This window comes from Anneissia japonica, unplaced genomic scaffold (assembly GCF_011630105.1).
Source record: "Anneissia japonica isolate Jap-2015-1 unplaced genomic scaffold, ASM1163010v1 scaffold5623_len388731_cov182, whole genome shotgun sequence".
Classification (NCBI taxonomy): Eukaryota; Metazoa; Echinodermata; class Crinoidea; order Comatulida; family Comatulidae; genus Anneissia; species Anneissia japonica.
Window position 1 is genome coordinate 295101 of NW_022727290.1, and position 17779 is coordinate 312879.

General features: G+C 33.8%; 1 protein-coding gene across 1 annotated transcript in view; it reads left to right on the forward strand.

The window, feature by feature from the left end:
• LOC117113669 (4'-phosphopantetheine phosphatase-like) overlaps positions 1-17747 on the forward strand; it is a 25326-nt gene extending 7579 nt beyond the window's left edge. The window contains exons 2-12 of the mRNA XM_033257076.1: positions 5243-5549; positions 5766-6042; positions 7415-7586; positions 8072-8262; positions 10289-10370; positions 10565-10654; positions 15162-15225; positions 15593-15695; positions 15816-15920; positions 16496-16665; positions 17369-17747. Coding sequence (XP_033112967.1) covers positions 5243-5549; positions 5766-6042; positions 7415-7586; positions 8072-8262; positions 10289-10370; positions 10565-10654; positions 15162-15225; positions 15593-15695; positions 15816-15920; positions 16496-16665; positions 17369-17573 — 1766 coding nt within the window. The 3' untranslated portion in view covers positions 17574-17747. The remainder of the gene's footprint in view (positions 1-5242; positions 5550-5765; positions 6043-7414; positions 7587-8071; positions 8263-10288; positions 10371-10564; positions 10655-15161; positions 15226-15592; positions 15696-15815; positions 15921-16495; positions 16666-17368) is intronic.
• The last annotated feature ends 32 nt before the right edge of the window (positions 17748-17779 follow it).

Below are 17779 nucleotides of genomic sequence, written 5' to 3' on the forward strand. Positions count from 1 at the left end.
ATATATATATATACATATATATATACATACATATATATATATACTTTATATATTCAGAAATAAAATGACGAATCACAATTAAATAAATATTAATTTCTCTAAATAATACGGTTATTTATTTGCAAAGGCAAGTCAAACGATGTAGGCTTATAATAGGTCTGACCTAATTGGCGCTAAATAGCTGGCTGATTAAACCGTCCCTTTTTAATGGCAAATATTAAACCATTTATAGAACGAAAACTGTATATTTAAAAAATCTTAAAATACAGTATGCAAGAATGTAGAACTATCCGTTTTTAAGCTATGATTGGAATATGAAAATCTACCATAATTGGTTATTCACATAAAATAACATTTACCACAGCGGTAAATACATTATATAAGATGAAATGATAACTAAAAACAGTAAATGAAGGACAAACAGCACTTTTCAGACTAACAAATTTATTAAACCACAAACTTTCGACCACACAGTAGTCTGCTTCTTGGGAGTTCACCTGAAGAAGACCACTGCGTGATCGAAAAGCTTGATTTAATAAAATTTGTTAGTCTGAAAAATGCTGTTTATCCTTCATTTACTGTTATCATCTAGACTAACACGGCTACCCCATCTTCTACATAATAATAAAAACAGCATTGATAGTAATTGTTATTGTATATATAAATAATGAAAAGTTTTTGTGGCTGAAAAAACAGCATTAATAAAAATAATATTAAAATTTAATGATAATTAAAAAGGCATAGTATAAAAACTATTGATAATAACGGTATGAACATGAAATGGGAATTCCGAACTAAATGCGCATGCGCAGTTACCAAATAACGTCCGTGAATTATTTATAAAAAAACACAGAGCATGCGCTTGGAAATGCTAGACAGCCAGTGAGCATGTCCATTTAAAAAGTGACTTTATCGAGCCATGTCGAGCATGCGCAGTTACCAAAAAGACGTCTCAGGAACCAACTAGCGGCTGCGAAGACATCTTTAGAACCAAATACAGCTGCGAAGAGGGTATGATTACCAAAAAATCGTCTTAGGAACCAAACATCGGCTGCGAAGAGGGTATGAAATAGAAATGGGAAATCTATATGGAATATAATGAGAACACAAGTGGGTCGAAAGCCTCTATTTTGGCTATCAATCGAGCCAGTTCATAAGTGTTCGTCGGGGGAATTGTAATTAAATTGTCGCGTAAAAAGTATATAAATAACCACAGAAAGTGACGCACAACCTAGGGCCTACCACTAGCCAAGTAGTAGAGCCAGGATATTCCACATTTAATGTCGAAAAGTATGATGCCTTACGCTGAAGAGGGTTAGGATTAGGCTAACTATTATCGAGATATCGTACGGTACGTGTTTTATCGACCCATAAAAAATAGCCACACACTGGCGGCAGTAGTAGAAAGGCCTAGCCAAGCTAGTGGGGGAGGGGAATGAATACAAATAAATGAAATAATATTAAAATTAATATATTATATTAATATTAATACAATAATGTTAAAAATGTGGTTTGGCTCAGTGGTTTTCAATCTGGTTATTGAACTTGTAGCCAGCAGGAGTACAAACAAATACAAACAGTAAACAGACCTCATGGATGGCAAAACGAACAAGGGAAATCACCGTAAAATATTAAGAGATGAGATCGATATTTATTGGGGAAGAGTGAAATGGTGCAACGCAGCAAGAGAAAAAGATTGATTTGGCGTCGACATCCTGAAACATTTGTCCAGCAGTGGACCGACAATAGCTGATAATGAAGCCTCTGAAGGTTATCAACATGGTCAAGCCTTGAGTAGGTGACAGCTTAATTAACTACCATATGGAATTACAACCCAGACAAACCCAGCCACAGGAATAATCTTAGAAAACCCACCCTTTGATAATTCCATATTCGTTTTATCATTTTAATATTTTAACATCAATTTTATTTGTAAAATAATCTTTAATTCATATACAGTATTATGCATATTGCAGTAAAAAATTAGGCCTATCCTTAACAATAAATAAGTATAGGGCTATATTTATTGATCTATAGGAAAATACCGTTACAGATTTATTTATTGAAACAGAAACTTAAATACGATAACAAAATTTACACATAGGATAAATTTGGAAGTAGCTGTATTACACAAATTTAATAAGCTACAGAAGTTGCGGCGTTTTTTTATTTCTTGTCAAATAGAGTTAATACAGTAGTTGCTTGAACAGTGTTGGATGGGAGATTGTTTCAATGCTTGATGATTCTATAGCTAAAGTAGTTCTTTCTGATTTCTAGGCCTTTATTCATAGATGGCTATACACTTTGTATTTGTGACCACCAATGATGCTAGCAGGATTAGATGAAAAAAAGATGAAGCTGTCAATGTTTTCTTTATCTGTAATGATTTCTAATGCTTCAATAAGGTCTCTTAATCTTCTAACTGCTAAAGGATACAATTTCAATTTCTTAAGTCTTGTTTCATAAGGATCTGATTTGATACTGTTCACCAATTTGGTAGCTCGTCTCTGTACCAGCTCTAATTTTTGGATATCTTTTTTCAAGCAAGGGTACCAAGCTTGCACACAGTATTCAAGATGAGGTCTGATGTATGTTCTGAACAGTATATGGAAGGCTTCGCAATCAATATACTCAAAGGTTCTTTTGATCAATCTAAGTTGATTCATGGCTTTTACTGCTCCCTTAGAACATTGGACTGATGCTTTACAATCATCTGAAATCCATACTCCTAAATCTTTGTCATCTTTAATAGCTTTCTGTATATTGTGTCCTCCCAATATACAGTGTGAGGATTAGTGCTTCCCATGTTGAGAATTTTGCACTTATCGACATTGAATTGGATTGGAGTAGCCACTTTTCAGATCATTCCTGTATCTTGTTGCGATTATCCTGCAATTTATTTGTCATTGGATCATTTTGGTTAAAAGACTCAATCAATTTGGTATCATCAGCGAACATGAGATCGTTGATATAGATCAAAAATAAAGTTGGTCCAATAACCGAGCTTTACGGTACACCACTGTCAACCTCTAGCCACTGTGACTTCGCTTCTCTCACTGCAACTTGCTGGTGCCTTTCCTTTAAATACAGACTAATCCAATTTGCCATTTTACCATTTACACCATATGCCTTCTGCATTAACCTCTTGTCGAAATATTGAATCCCAACACGATGGCGTGCATTTCAATACTAGGAGTATGTATTATACTTTCTTTTCTGAGATTAATCAGTGGACCTTTCGATGATTAACTATATTATCTCTGATTAAGCCTTCTAAAATTTTGCAAGGTACTGATGTAATACTTATTGGCCGATAGTTCTGAGCTTGATTTTTTTCTTCCCTTCTTGTATATTGGGCACACACGAGAGAACACTTCCAATCCTCTAGAACTTGACCTTCCCTGATTGATTTTGTAAAGATCATAAACAATGGTTGAGCCAACTACTTTGAACATTCATGTAACACATATGGGTGTACTCCAACTACACCAGCAGCCTTGTCTACCTTTTATTTCGGTAATACTTATTTAATTGTTCCCGGCTTTTATATAGTCTTAAATTGCAATTTAGGACATTTCAATGCCTCCTAATTATTAAAAATATCTTGTGTCAGTCCCAACTATGGTGGACTTAACACTTACCATGATTACTATTGTCATCATATCATTATTATCATATTAATATTATATTATACCTTTTCATTGTTATAATATTATTTTTATTAATGCAGTTTTAATTATTGTTAAGTGGATGTAAATGAAAAGAAATAATACAGGCAACTATTTAAAACATTTTTTTCTTTGCATTCAAATCTCTTTTGGTAAATATTTAGTAAATACAGAGTAAATTGGGGCCGATTTGACTACTTGGAGCGGAGTTGACATGGGGCGGAGTTGACTTGGGGTCGTGTTGTATTAAAGAACATAATTATTATTTTCCTTATTATCATTATCATCATCATCATTGTTTCTGTAATTTACCGGTTTTGTATTTAAGTTAGTTACCTGCATCAGTTAACAGGCTTGTCTCCTTGGGTTCAGCATTTGTTACTATTTAAAGAATGAATAAAGATTGATTGATATAAATGGTTATTTGCGATGACGTACGGTACTGTAGGACCTACTGTATGATAGGCCTACTGAACTATGGGAATATGCGGGATAAGTAACGTGGGACTGGACATAGAAAGTGCCACATCAATATGTTTTTCATAAGCGCCACTCTCGAATAAGCACTGTACTGAGCCTCCAAAAATGTTATATAAGAGCAGCGGCGCTTATGCAAGCATTTACGGTACTAGTAATATTAAAATTCATCCTTATCACATCATCACCATTATATCGTCAAAATGAAGTGGCAACAAATTACTCATGATCTTGGCAATTTTTTGCAACCATCTCTGCGTGATGTAGGCCTAGCCTAGGCCCTACCATAGAAAATTAAAATTATTTTCTTTGGTTATTTAGTTTACCTAACCCCCTTTTTTCCCTACTTCATAGCTGTGAGCCCACACCCACCTCTAATAATACCTCTAGGCCTAGACGGCATGAAATGACAGTCTTATAGTAAAATTCATCATCATCACATCAACATTTTTGGCATAGAGATCTATGATTAATCTGTGTGATATACCAGAAAAATAAAACTTATAAATATTATCTTTGATGTATTCTTAATCCAAATTCAAAACCGCGAGTCTACACCCACACCCACCTCAGCCCCACCATGGTTGAAGCTGTGGTTTGAAAATTCAGGGAAATAGTGATTTTAACCTCTGTGATGTACCATAGAAAATATGACTTTAAAAAAAACAAAAAAACATTGTCTTTGCTGTATTTACTTTACTTTACCTACTTCATTTGCCGAAAAACAATTTTATCTTTACACGCTTTTATCATACATCTCAAATTATAATAAAGGCATGTGCATTCCAATCATGTATTATAAGTAATTCAGATGTTTGTGGACCGATACAAGTATCTTCTTTCTATATACAGTAGAAGATGTACTCTGGCTATACCGCACTTTTTCGTTGAAACCTGGGTCATTTATGCAGTTCAATTCAACAAGTTTTATTCATCTGCTTGACTTATGAAATTACATTGAGGTCGAAAAGTAGGTGACCAATCCCCCTTAAAAATATGCGGGAGCCGAGCCAAAAAAAATATGCTAGTATGTGCAATTTGAATAATAACAATAAATATAAGTAGTTAGTTTGTTTTATTCATACATCTTTACCCAGGTGGATCACTATGCAAATTAGCATACTATTCAAACTTGCACAAGAAACAAAGTCATTGCTCTGAAGCAGGAAAGCAAACAGAAGATGAAAAAGAAAGCCCTATGTTGTATGTAGCTGGAGAAGAGGAGGAAATTGCTACCCGTCTTCATTTTATTAAATTTGAAACTAAGTATATTGAAAGTTGTCTTGATTTTATCAAGCAGAACTTGATAGAAAATGAAGAACAAATGAACGGAAAAAATGTGAAGGCGACCGGAAGTGGATCACTTAAGTATAAAGAACTTTTATCTGAGAAACTAGGAGTAACGTAAGTTCAAATTTAAATTTTTTTTTTTATTTTTTTTTTTTTATTTTTTAACATTTTATAATTATATTTATAGAATTTTATCTGTCAAAAAATATAGTAAAGTCCAGACTATTCAATTACTTGTGCAATCCAACAGGGTGTTTAGGAAACTCCTGATGGGGAGGCCCTTAGGTTCAGTAGTATACTAATATATACCTGTATGCTTGTCAATTTCAGGATTGAAAAAGAAGATGAGATGGAGTGTTTGATAAAGGGGTTACATTTCCTGCTGAGGAATATTCCAGATGAAGCGTTCATCTTGCAGCGACATGCCAATCAGAAGTATCAGTTTCAGCCATCAGACCAAAACTTGTTTCCCTACCTGCTGGTTAAGATTAGCTCAGGGGTCAACATTTTTAAGGTCGAATCAGAAACACAGTACGAGAGAATCGGAGGCTCAGCTATGGGTGGTGGAACTTTCTGGGGGCTAGGCTCCCTGCTCACAAAAGCTAAGGTTGGTTTCATAACATTTAAGACACAATGAAATGTTGTAATGGGTTCATCTGTTCCTTCTCAATGATTGAATAGTGAAATTAACTGAATTAGAATGAAGCGGTTTGGTGCAGCATGAACGGTTTGGTTTCCCAACTTCGAGGTTGTTGGTTTCAATCCCTCACTGTGTATTTCGCTTGTGTCCTTGAGCAAGGCACTTAATCTGCATTGCTTCTCTCCAACCAAGAATATACAGTAAATGGGTACTTGGTAGGGTTGCCTCTCCTGCGCTGATTACCAGCAGCAACACTTAAACACCCAATAACCGAGAAAAGAACATTGCTTTAGGGCAAATAGAAAAATTTATTAGATTATCACTCCCACGTCAACAATTTTGAAAATATTGATGCGGGAATAATTATATTTTTTTAAAATTTATTTATTTATTTATCGTCGCATCATTTATTTTAACTGCATGAAAAAAACTGTGTGAAAAAAAAATGCTCACAAAATATAAAGGAATTAGTTCCGAATTCGGCAGAATCTCTCCAATTGGTTAGATCGGACATTGGGATCACCGTAAAGTTGAAATGCAAAGGCAATTCTTTAATTGTTTACTGTCGCTAAAACACCTAACAGCTGCAGCTAAATATTGGCAACAGCGCGGTCCGTTCCTAATGAGACTCGTCCAGTGGGCTGATCCAATCGTTGATTCACAGCATGAAGGCTCACATGTTCCACAGAGAATTTCGCTGCTAAAAATAACTTGTTACATAATGCATTACAAGTGGGCGGTCTTCCTTGTGATGGGTGTGTTTGGTTGGATTGGTTGTTGTTGGGCAAAAACTAACCTATGACATCAAGAAAGAAAGTTTAGGCAAAGGCTGGCCTAGCCTATGCCTACTATGTAACTATAATTATGGTGTTTCCTTCCCTCTCATGATGCCGGTAATGTCTAATTTTTTCACCGGAATATAGTCCTAGTTTTGGATATACCATTGAATCACAATTCAATTGTTTAAACGCATCTGCCACTTCGAAAAACCATGTCATATTTGTTCTGTTCATGCACACAGGAATCCCCTGGTAATCTTTATCTATGTAGTGTATATTTTGGCACAAAAATATATATATATATATAACCAGTATTCTGATTTCCTGTGCGCATTTATCCTATCCTTGGCAATTTTTTTTGCCTACCAGTGGAGTGTGCCGCCAGCGTCTTCGCCAGGCCAATGAAAACACTGTAATGGGATACCATAGCGTTTTCCAAAAGACTGATGTAACCTGTATTTTGTCTTGTGAAGAAACAACGACCAAGATCTCCATAGCATTAAGTTTGCTATGAAACATTTAATTTGTAGATGTTTTATTGTTTTGTGATTGGTCTATAGGGTTTTGATGAACTGCTTCAACTAGCCATGGCTGGTGATCATCGCAACGTGGACATGCTGGTCAAGGACATCTATGGTGGTGCCTACTCTGCTACAGGACTGCCAGAAGACTTACTAGCTTGTCACTTTGGCAGAACTGGCAAACATTCGATGGACGACCAATTTAGCTCAGGTATCCATCTTAAGATATTAAAGATAAGATTATTTTCTACAGAGTATCATCAAGAAATCACAAAACAGAAACTCATTGTTTAAAATAGTGCAAACAAAACATTCCATCAAACTTAAAATTAAGGTTGTTTTATTGTCGGCCAATATAAAAACAGTTTTTAGTTATAGATTGATTTTATTAGATTAGCACATATCAAATAAAATCAAAACAATAGAAAAAAAGGGTTCCTTTCATGAATTTTAGGCATACGATTCTTTATTGATTAGTTTTTTTAATTTTTCACTATAAGTGCTTCTATAAAATCACAATATAAAGTACTTTCTTGCCCCTCTAAAATCATTATAGTAAATATATTGCTGATAATATTTTCATTTTACTTACTATATAGTACTAGCCCTGTGATATACAAAACTTGCTCATCTAATGGAATTTTTTAGCCAAACCTAAGTTTATATGCTATTATGACTTCTAATTGCAATTTTAAGAAAATGGTAACTATGCACGTGAAGACATTGCAAAGAGCCTTCTGTTGATGATCAGCTATGGAATCGGACAAATGTCGTGTCTGTATGCAAACCAAGAAAACATGAAGCGTGTTTATTTTGGAGGTTACTTTATTTGTGGACACCCAGTCACCATGAGAGCCATCACATTTGCTCTCAATTACTTTTCAAAGGTGAGAGACAAATCTCTTGGTTGTAACTGTTGAACGAGTGCATTGCAGGGATTTTTATTTTGCTTCCTTTATATTCTGTTTCGATATTCGTTAGTTTCATTGTCTTTGTTCAACCCAAGACAAATTTTGGTGGTAGCGGTGGGATACAACTGGAACAGAACTGAATCTACGAGCGGATGTGACAAGTCAAGTTCAGGTGCTGCGAGCCTGGAGGTGGCGCTGATGCAAATATACTAAAGAATGATCAAGGCAGCGACAACATACGTTGAGAAAGCAGCCTTAGAAAGCCTTAAGGACAACGCCTTGAAGGAAAGATTTACAAGAGTAGTAGAGAACCATGGGTCCATCGGGAAATTCGCAGAATTGAGATGGCGTACAAAGATTCCAAGAAATGAGAGAAGAAACACTAGAATTCTTTTATTACATTTATCAAAACAAATCATACTACACCAGGACTGAGTGGCAAGATAAATTGAAGGGAATTATATCAATAGTTATCACATATAGCAAACAAATAATACCATACATGGGCAGTATCAATGTATTAACAATTATTCCAGTTAGTTATATGAATATACATTAATAATTATTGTACCAGAAAAGATACATGTTCAACTTCGCGGTTGAGCCTTTATAATCGGTAGTCGGACTTCTATTCTATCCAGTGCTAAAACTCCATGAGAAAATTAAGGACGAGACTACGGTACAATTACTTACTCACTCCAGCGTCCTATAAGCGATTACATTAGAAGGGTTCAAAATATATACTGGATAGACTAACACCTTGGCATGTTAACATACTCATAAAACCACGATGAAGAGTATAACACCAATCTACCATTGAACAATGTTATTGTCTACCAGGTTGCATATCACACACTAGGTGATCCACTGATTAATCTCAGATAAGAAAGTATAATACATACTCCAAGTATTAAAATGCACGCCATCGTGTTGGGATTCAATATTTCGACATTAATTATGTCATCGTCAGAAATGAAAAGTCCCACCCGAGAACAACTTTTTTTCGCAGTTGTTTTCAAATGTACTGAGTATTCGGTACATTTCCACGTCAGGTAGGGCAAAATTACACCTATACATGTTTCTCCTGACGCAAATCCAGTTATTGTCTATTATTCCATCACGACAATAACAATTACTATCAGGAATGAAAAAATTATCCATATTAGCAAGCTAATATGCACTAGTACCAAAAGTGTTTAACCAATCAAAACATTACCTCTAGTAGGTGACATAGCAGTGATTTAAACAAAAGATCAAAGCATTCTTACTCAACTGATCAAAGCTACCTACAAAATCAAAGAATGCTCCTTTGAAGCTCTGAGCCCATTGTTAAGCAAAGGGTGTACATACATATAGCAAACGCTTCTTTAAACAATAGGATAGACCAGTTTCGGGAGCTGTCAATAATGTTAGTACTAGAAAATATTAAACCTAATTTATTACTTACATTACAGAAGACATTGCAGATGCAATGACATTATCATTATCTTCTGTAAAAGAATGCTTTGATCTTTTGTTTTTGAATTCACTGCTATGTCACCTACTAGAGGTAATGTTTTGATTAGTTAAACACTTTTGGTACTAGTGCATGTAAGCTTGCTAATATGGATAATTTTTTAATAATAATAATAATAATAATAATAATAATAATAATGATAAATAATAAATAATAATAAGATTTATAAAGCGCACAAATCCACTGCAGTAGTGCTCAGAATGCTTTGATCTTTTGTTTATTTATTCATTCCTGATGATGACATAATTAATGTTGAAATATTGAATCCCAACACGTGCATTTCAATACTTGGAGTATGTATTATACTTTCGTTTATATCTTCTTAGTGTGGATATTTGTGGAGTGATTATTTACATAGCGTCCTTGTGATATGCAAAATTGGTACAATAATACCCTGTTCTTCTTTTGTTTGATATCCATTGAAATGACCTAAAAAATGATCTTAAGAATTTACCCAGATTTTTTGTATTTTCATTTTAATTTTAGGGTGAAGTACAAGCCTTATACTTGAAGCATGAGGGTTACTTAGGTGCTATTGGTGCTTTCCTCAAGGGTGCAGAAGAGGATGGTAACCTTTACTTATTTTATATTTGATTTTTTTTTCATATACTGTACGACCATTTACAGTTTGTTTTCAAGCAACTCTAAATACATACTTATATTTTTTATACTAAATAAAATAATTTGGTTTATTTGAAAAAAAAACTAACCATTGAGTAGTGTGTTTTTAGAAGGCCATTGTTTATTTTTATTTTCTCTCAGACACTGATAAATACCAATGGGGTGAGAATTTTGCTGGCAGTTCAGGATTTAGTAGCCCGACACCCAATGCCGTAGCCAGCTATTGGGACAGTGGGGACTGCCCCGCTTAATTTCCCTTTAATTTTTTTTTTAACCCATTACTTTCCACATTGTAAAATTACATCTAAAATGGGTTGAGACTTATAAACTAAGTAATATTACTTAGCTTATATGCGTGAAATGGGTCCAATTTTTCAAAGTGGGTACATTTTACACATAAAAAAGGTTCAATTTTTTATAATGGGTCCAAATTTGTGAGGTTTTTACGCGCGAAAAGGTTCCACATTTTAAAAGTTGGTCCACTTTAGTTACATTTTACGCATAAAAGGGGTCCAAATTTTTAAAACTTACTTACATGTTATGCATAAAAGGGCTCCAAAGTTTTAAAATGGGTACACTTTTAAAAAAAATACTGCAAGTCCACATTTTTTACGCGTAAAAAGGGTCCACTTTTTCAAAATGGTTCAAAATTAGTTACATTTTACGCATAAGAGGGGTCCAAATTTTTAAAATGTGTCCACATTTTTTACACATCAAAAGGGTCCACCTTTTAAAAATAGGTAAACACATTTGAGTTTTTGTGCATGAAATGCACCCACTTTTTAGAAATGGGTCCACATTAGTTACATTTTACACACAAAAAAGGTCCACATTTATGAGTCCACTCATTAGAAATGGGGCCAAATTTTGAAAATGGGTTCACTTATTATAAATGGGTCCACACATTTGGGTTTATAGTTACAAATAAATTTGATAATTTATTTGTAACTAATGTTGGTCCCAATTTTTGAAATGATCAACATTATTAAGTTTATATGCATGAAATGGGTCCAAATATAGTTAGATTTCATGCATAAAGTAGGTAATTTTTTTTAAATGGGTCCACTTTTTAGATTGCAGGTCCACATTAGTTAGATTTTAGGTGTAAAATGGTCCCAGTTTTTAACATGTTGACTGCCAGACCTTTTTTAAAGGTTCCTTCCCATGTGCCAAAACAAGCTTACATGTACAAACATACTTTTTTGAAATTTCATCTAGTCATATATCAAAATGATGTGAAATTGGCGGGAAAATATTAGGGGACGAGTAAACTCGTAGCGGCACTGTGACAGCAGTTTTTATTGACTATGGCAAGTGCGAGTTATCTTGTCTGCTTTTTGCTTGGGTATGGTATATGTTCGAATGGCGCCCCATTTAAGCGGCTTGAGTGTACTACTGGCAACATAACACAACAAACATACTTACGTCATTTGTACGTTATCGTCTAGGTGTATATTCCCTGAACTACCAGCCGTTGAGTCTGTGGTTCTACAATGTATAACAAAGAAGTAATAAACGCCAGAATGTTCCCCGATTTTATACTCGTCCCTAGCGCACTCAGCAACACCCTGTGGGAGGAGTATACTCGTCGCTGGCAGCCAACGTGTTAAAATGCTTCACATTATTAAGTTTATAAAAAATGGTTCACATTAGATACTGTATATTTTATGCATAAACATTTTTAAATGGGTCCACTTTTTAGAATTCAGGTACACATTAATTAGTTTTACTCATAGAATGGGTCCCACTTTTTAAAATGCTCCACGTTTTTCAGTTTGTATGCATCAATTTTTAAATGGTCAGCATTATTCAATTCATACGCATTAAATGGGTCCACTTTTTTAAAGATGGGTCCATTGTTAGTTATATTTTTAGGTGTAAAATTGGTCCCAAATCTCACTAAATAATATTTATATATGAAATGGGTCCATATTTTAAAAGATTTTATGCTTAAAATAGGTGGGATTTTTTAAATGGTCGAATTATTGAGTTTATACGCACATTAAATGGCTCTGCTTTAGTTTGCTTTACGTATAAAATGGGTTCCAGTTTTTAAAATGCTACATTATTCAGTTTATATGCATGAAATGGTTTTATATTTTAAAAGGTGGGTCTAGATTATTAGGAGTAGTAGTAAAACTTTACTTATTCACAAAGCACAAATCAACAAGCACAACATGTAAATTATGGAATCAGCTTTCATTAGATATCTGCTGCAAATTTGACACTATTGCATTAAATATATTTAGGAATAGTATTAAGTAACCACCTTTCTTGATTTTTATATGTATTTACTTTGTTAACTATTTTATGTTGAATCTGGACCTCTTGGGATACCACAATTGGATAAAAAACACTCTGAGAGTGCATGCCTCTGCCTTCATCATAAGCTCCTCTGTATAAATTCCCCATGCATATTACCCCTGAAAAAATGTATCCATTTGACTGGTAATAAGTTTAATACGTACAATTAAATAAAAGATAATGAAAAAAAAAAGACATCATGGGATTTGAACCTGGGATCAAGAGTGTGGAAAACACTCTGATAACCACTCAACTAAACTGTTTCACCTGAATCGCTGTGAAGTTAATGCCAGTATATTGTGTTACGGCAAGATTCTGTATAGGCACACCATGGAGGAAATATATATTCCTCCATGGGCACACAAACACACGTCCATACAGCAGACAAATAAAAAGGTAGTTCGTTCATTTAATCATTATATTTTTATTTATTTATTTTTTTTTGTACTATAGAGGTGTAATATTACTAAGTATACATGTTTGTTAGGGGAAGTGTAGATGAGCGGTAAAGGTGCAAGTATTATGTGTAAATCTAATCGACTGTATTGGGTTCGCATCTCCCTGTTTTTCTTTTTATTTTATTATTATTATTATTATTATTATTATTATTATTATTATTATTATTATTATTGTTATTGTTATTATTATTATTATTTTCTTTTGATTATTTGTGCATTCATTGAATACTTTTATTTAATATCGTATTATTATTCACTATTATTTTTATAAAATTAGAACTGTAGATTGTGAGTTATGTGGCCCAAAGATATCGAAAATATGCGTCTTACTTGTTCACTCCATCCGCAAAACTAGTTTTATCATCAGGCCTCAGGTGGCAAGCCCATTAATCAGGCTTGCACACCATCCAGATCACTTCTAGTCTGTCAGGCAAAATGTGGCACATGGTCGATCCGCTTGAGTCGTCCCGGCCTATCAAACGACTCGGTCGAACGATCCACTCGTTTTGGTTCTGTCAGTTGCATACAAACAACATGTAATAAAGTAGTTTTTGTTCATTGTGCCCTTGACCTTAGACCCTGACCCTTCAAAGTTTAGTCACATCCAGAACTTTTGTCATGGAATATTGTGGCCGAGTTTGACAAGTTTCTGATGAAATCTGTGCACAGTAGGTAAATAAAGTAGTTTTTCCTTGATTGCAACCTTGACATCTGACCTTGACCCTTTAAAATTTAATAAACTTTAGATTGTTGGTCATGCAACATTGTAACCAAGTTTTACAAATTTCTAATACAAATTGTCGATTGTAGGATGTTATGTATACAAAGGTAGTTTTTCGCCGATTGTGACCTTGACCTTTCAAAATTTAAAGACCTCTACATCTTTGGTCATGTATGGGAGCTTTCGATTGCACGATGATAGTAGGACGTAGAACGTAATGACGTCGGTAAAAGTCATCTGCGCATGTGAGAACGTTGAGGTCACCTCGTCGAGTAGATTCTGGGACGGAATTTGGCCAAATCTATGTATGCAGAGAACGTAGGACGTCAGGTACAACGGTCACACATGAGTGATTCTGTTCTAGCGTCGCGTCGTCGCGCAAATCAAAAGCTCCCTAATTGTGATCAAGTTTGACAAGTTTCTCATAAAAAATGTTGGTTGTGGGTTGTTACATATATTTCAATATTTTTTTTATTCAATCTCAAATGGCAGCATTAACGCTGAATTACATAAGTAGTTTTCATGGATTGTGACCTTGACCTTTGGCCCAGAGCCTTCAATCTTTAGATTGTTGGTCAATGAACATTGTGACCAAGGTTTACAGATTTCTGATAAAAATTGTCGGCTGTAGGCGGTTATATATAAAAAAGTAGTTTTTCGATGATTATGACTTTGACCTGTGACCTTGACCCTTCAATATTTAATCATCTTTAGATTGTTGGTCATGGAACATTGGGACCAAGTTCTATAAATTTCTAATAAAAAAAAAAAAAAAAAATAACCCTTCAAAATTTAATTACCAAGATCTTTGGTCATGGATCATTAAGTTTGAGAAGTTTCTGATGGAAACTGTGTCCTGTAGGCTGTTCACAGACAGACAAACTGACAAACAAACATGCAAATAAACGGGCAAAAACATAACCCCCTTGGTGGAGGTAATAATTAAAATACAAAGATTGCAATATATATATATATATATATGAATAAAATTATATATCTGGCAACTTATTACCATCTCTATGGAATTTTTGTTTTTTCTATCTTGTTTGCCAATGCAGCCCTCCAGTTTTATATATATATATATATATATATATATATATTACTGTAGTCACTGCTGACTAAAATAAATTTAGTTTAAAAACCGGGCACACAACATTCAATAACACGCATTAACATTAGTCCGAAATAGGTTCACTCTTGGATTGGGGCCACTTTTGAATTGGGTCCACTCTTAAACTGTCCCACACTGTTTGAAAATCCTGGCTACGGCATTGCCAACACCCTTCATTGATTTCTCAGAAACGGACACACCTAGCACTGTAAGTAAATGTTAGGTCATTAGAACATTTTAATGCCTTTTTATGAGCAATTTCCCAAACTACCTTAGAAATTAAGTACAATTCCCAGGGGTCCCGTAAGCCTTAGGAGTCTCCGAGAAATCAGAACGGCCATCTGCACCCCTACAATTAAACTTGCATAAGTCGACTTCGCCTAAGTCTAATGGAACAGTCAATCTTTCAACTCATGAAAATATTCTTCCCGTTGCGCTCATAAACATTAATTATTTTTATAACATCCGACCTAAAAGCAATTGTGGACAGTTCAATTTTACTGTTGATCTAATTTTGTATGTATTTTGTAGACCCATATTATGAAGATTTTAAATGCGCTATTTTTTTTCTGCAGTTTATTGGAACAAGGTAATTTTGGTTTTTTGGAAGCAAAGTGTGGCCTCCAACCCAGACCTTGGTTGGTGGATGACATGGATGCCTGGTTAGAAAGACTAAAGGTTAGAATAAATGATTAATCTTTGAAATGATGTTCCAAGTTGTTAATTCATACCTCCACTTGTCAAAATTTCAGCAATGATGGTGCTCTTTCACCATTGTAGTATTCTTTCATTTTTCAGGGTCCACCTCATAAAAGAGTGGTTATATTTGTGGATAACAGTGGTGCTGATATTATTTTGGGGATATTTCCACTAGTTAGGGAGTTCCTAAAGCGAGGAACACAGGTGAATAACTATTTTATTTCTTCATAAACATAAAACATATCTAATTATATTTAACAAAGGTTGTCTATTAAGCGAGGCTGATTATTTGTTGTATAACAAGGAATTTTCTGTGCCCATAGATTTGAAATTAATCACCAAAGTACAGTACACTTTGACTAATTTTGAATATTTTTATAATTTTATGCCTTTTCAATTTCTTCATAAGTTGAAGCATAGCTACCATGACAATGCTGAGTTTGTTCGTTGATGTTAATCCATAATCACAGAAGCTACACAGGTGGCTTAGCGTAGCTTCTCTTAGAGAAATAATCGCGTATTATGAATTCTAGTTGCTGTTATCAGTTGACTGATGAATAATTAATGATTATAGAATGCCATGTCAATTGTACTTTTTGATTTATTGTTGTTAAAATTTTTGTTTCAATTTCAAATTTTCACCGAATGTTTTTTGTTTTATCACAAGATTATCATTTTGTTTTGAACTGTAGTACACTGAATTTATTTATTCAATGTTAGTGTTGCTGCTATGACTGTGGTGGTGATAAAATACTGAGAAATTCTTTTGTTTTTATCAGGTTATCTTATCTGCCAACTCAAAGCCCGCCCTCAATGACATCACTCATTATGAGTTAGTCATAATTGTAGAGCGCATTATAACTATGGATGAGACCATACGCACAGCCCTCTATGAGAAACAGTTACAGCTGATTCAAAATGGCAGTGGCTCTCCTTGTTTAGATCTCAGGTAACGTAAAATACATCATGTTTGTTTAATACAGTGTGGGTTGATGTTACAGCATGGTTATATTTATTACAACTGTGGAATTCTGTACAGTTAACTATATCAACACAAAAAAGAAAAACAAGATTATATTGGTTTACCTTCCATTACAAATTCAATGAAATTCAAAAGTTATTTTTTATCAAATTTTAATTGTAAATATATTTATATGACATAATGTGTATTTTTATATAAATAATAATCTAATTGTTATAACTTGTGATTTTTTGATATTTTATTATGTAAATAGAGTTAGAATGTTTGATCTAATAAATGTTATTATTTTTTATAGTTTTGTAAATAGAATTAAAATGTTTTACCCAAATAATTTAATAATGTTTTTACAATTCAATTGTTTTATTGTATGTAATGTATTCTCATGTAATTCAGCTTTCAAGCTGCCATTTCAGATCGAATAAAATTGAAATTTAAAATTGAAATGTGTTAATGTTTATAATAAATAATATTATTAATTTTAATGACTAATATAGTGCATACATTCATTAACATAAAAAATCATTGAGTAAATAATAATTGTAAAAGTAAATATATACATATATTTTTTTAATGATTATGTTTTGTGGTTGAAAATTGTGTATGGAAGGAAAATTAATTATTTTTTATTTTTAAACAGCTAAAATTCTGACCCATTTTGTTTTCTTTTTAGTCGCATTGATCAAACAATAGCAGCATGCTGCGAGGAAGCAGACCTGATAATTCTTGAAGGCATGGGTCGTGCGATTCACACAAACTACAGTGCATGTTTCTCTTGTGAATGTCTAAAGCTTGCGGTGCTGAAAAATAAATGGCTTGCAGAGAGGTTTGGAGGCGACATGTTCAGTATTGTAGTCAAATATGAGGTGGTACAGTAAGGCAGCAAATTACAATATTATTATCTGAGAAGTTTGGTGGTGACAGGTTTAATATTTTCATCAAATATATATATATGTGAAGGTGTTTTATGAAATATGAATATTATAATTAGGATGGTGATGACAACAATATGATTAACGAGGAAGATGAGGATGATGGATGATGATGTATATGATGAAAAAAAAAAAAAAAATGATGTAGAATG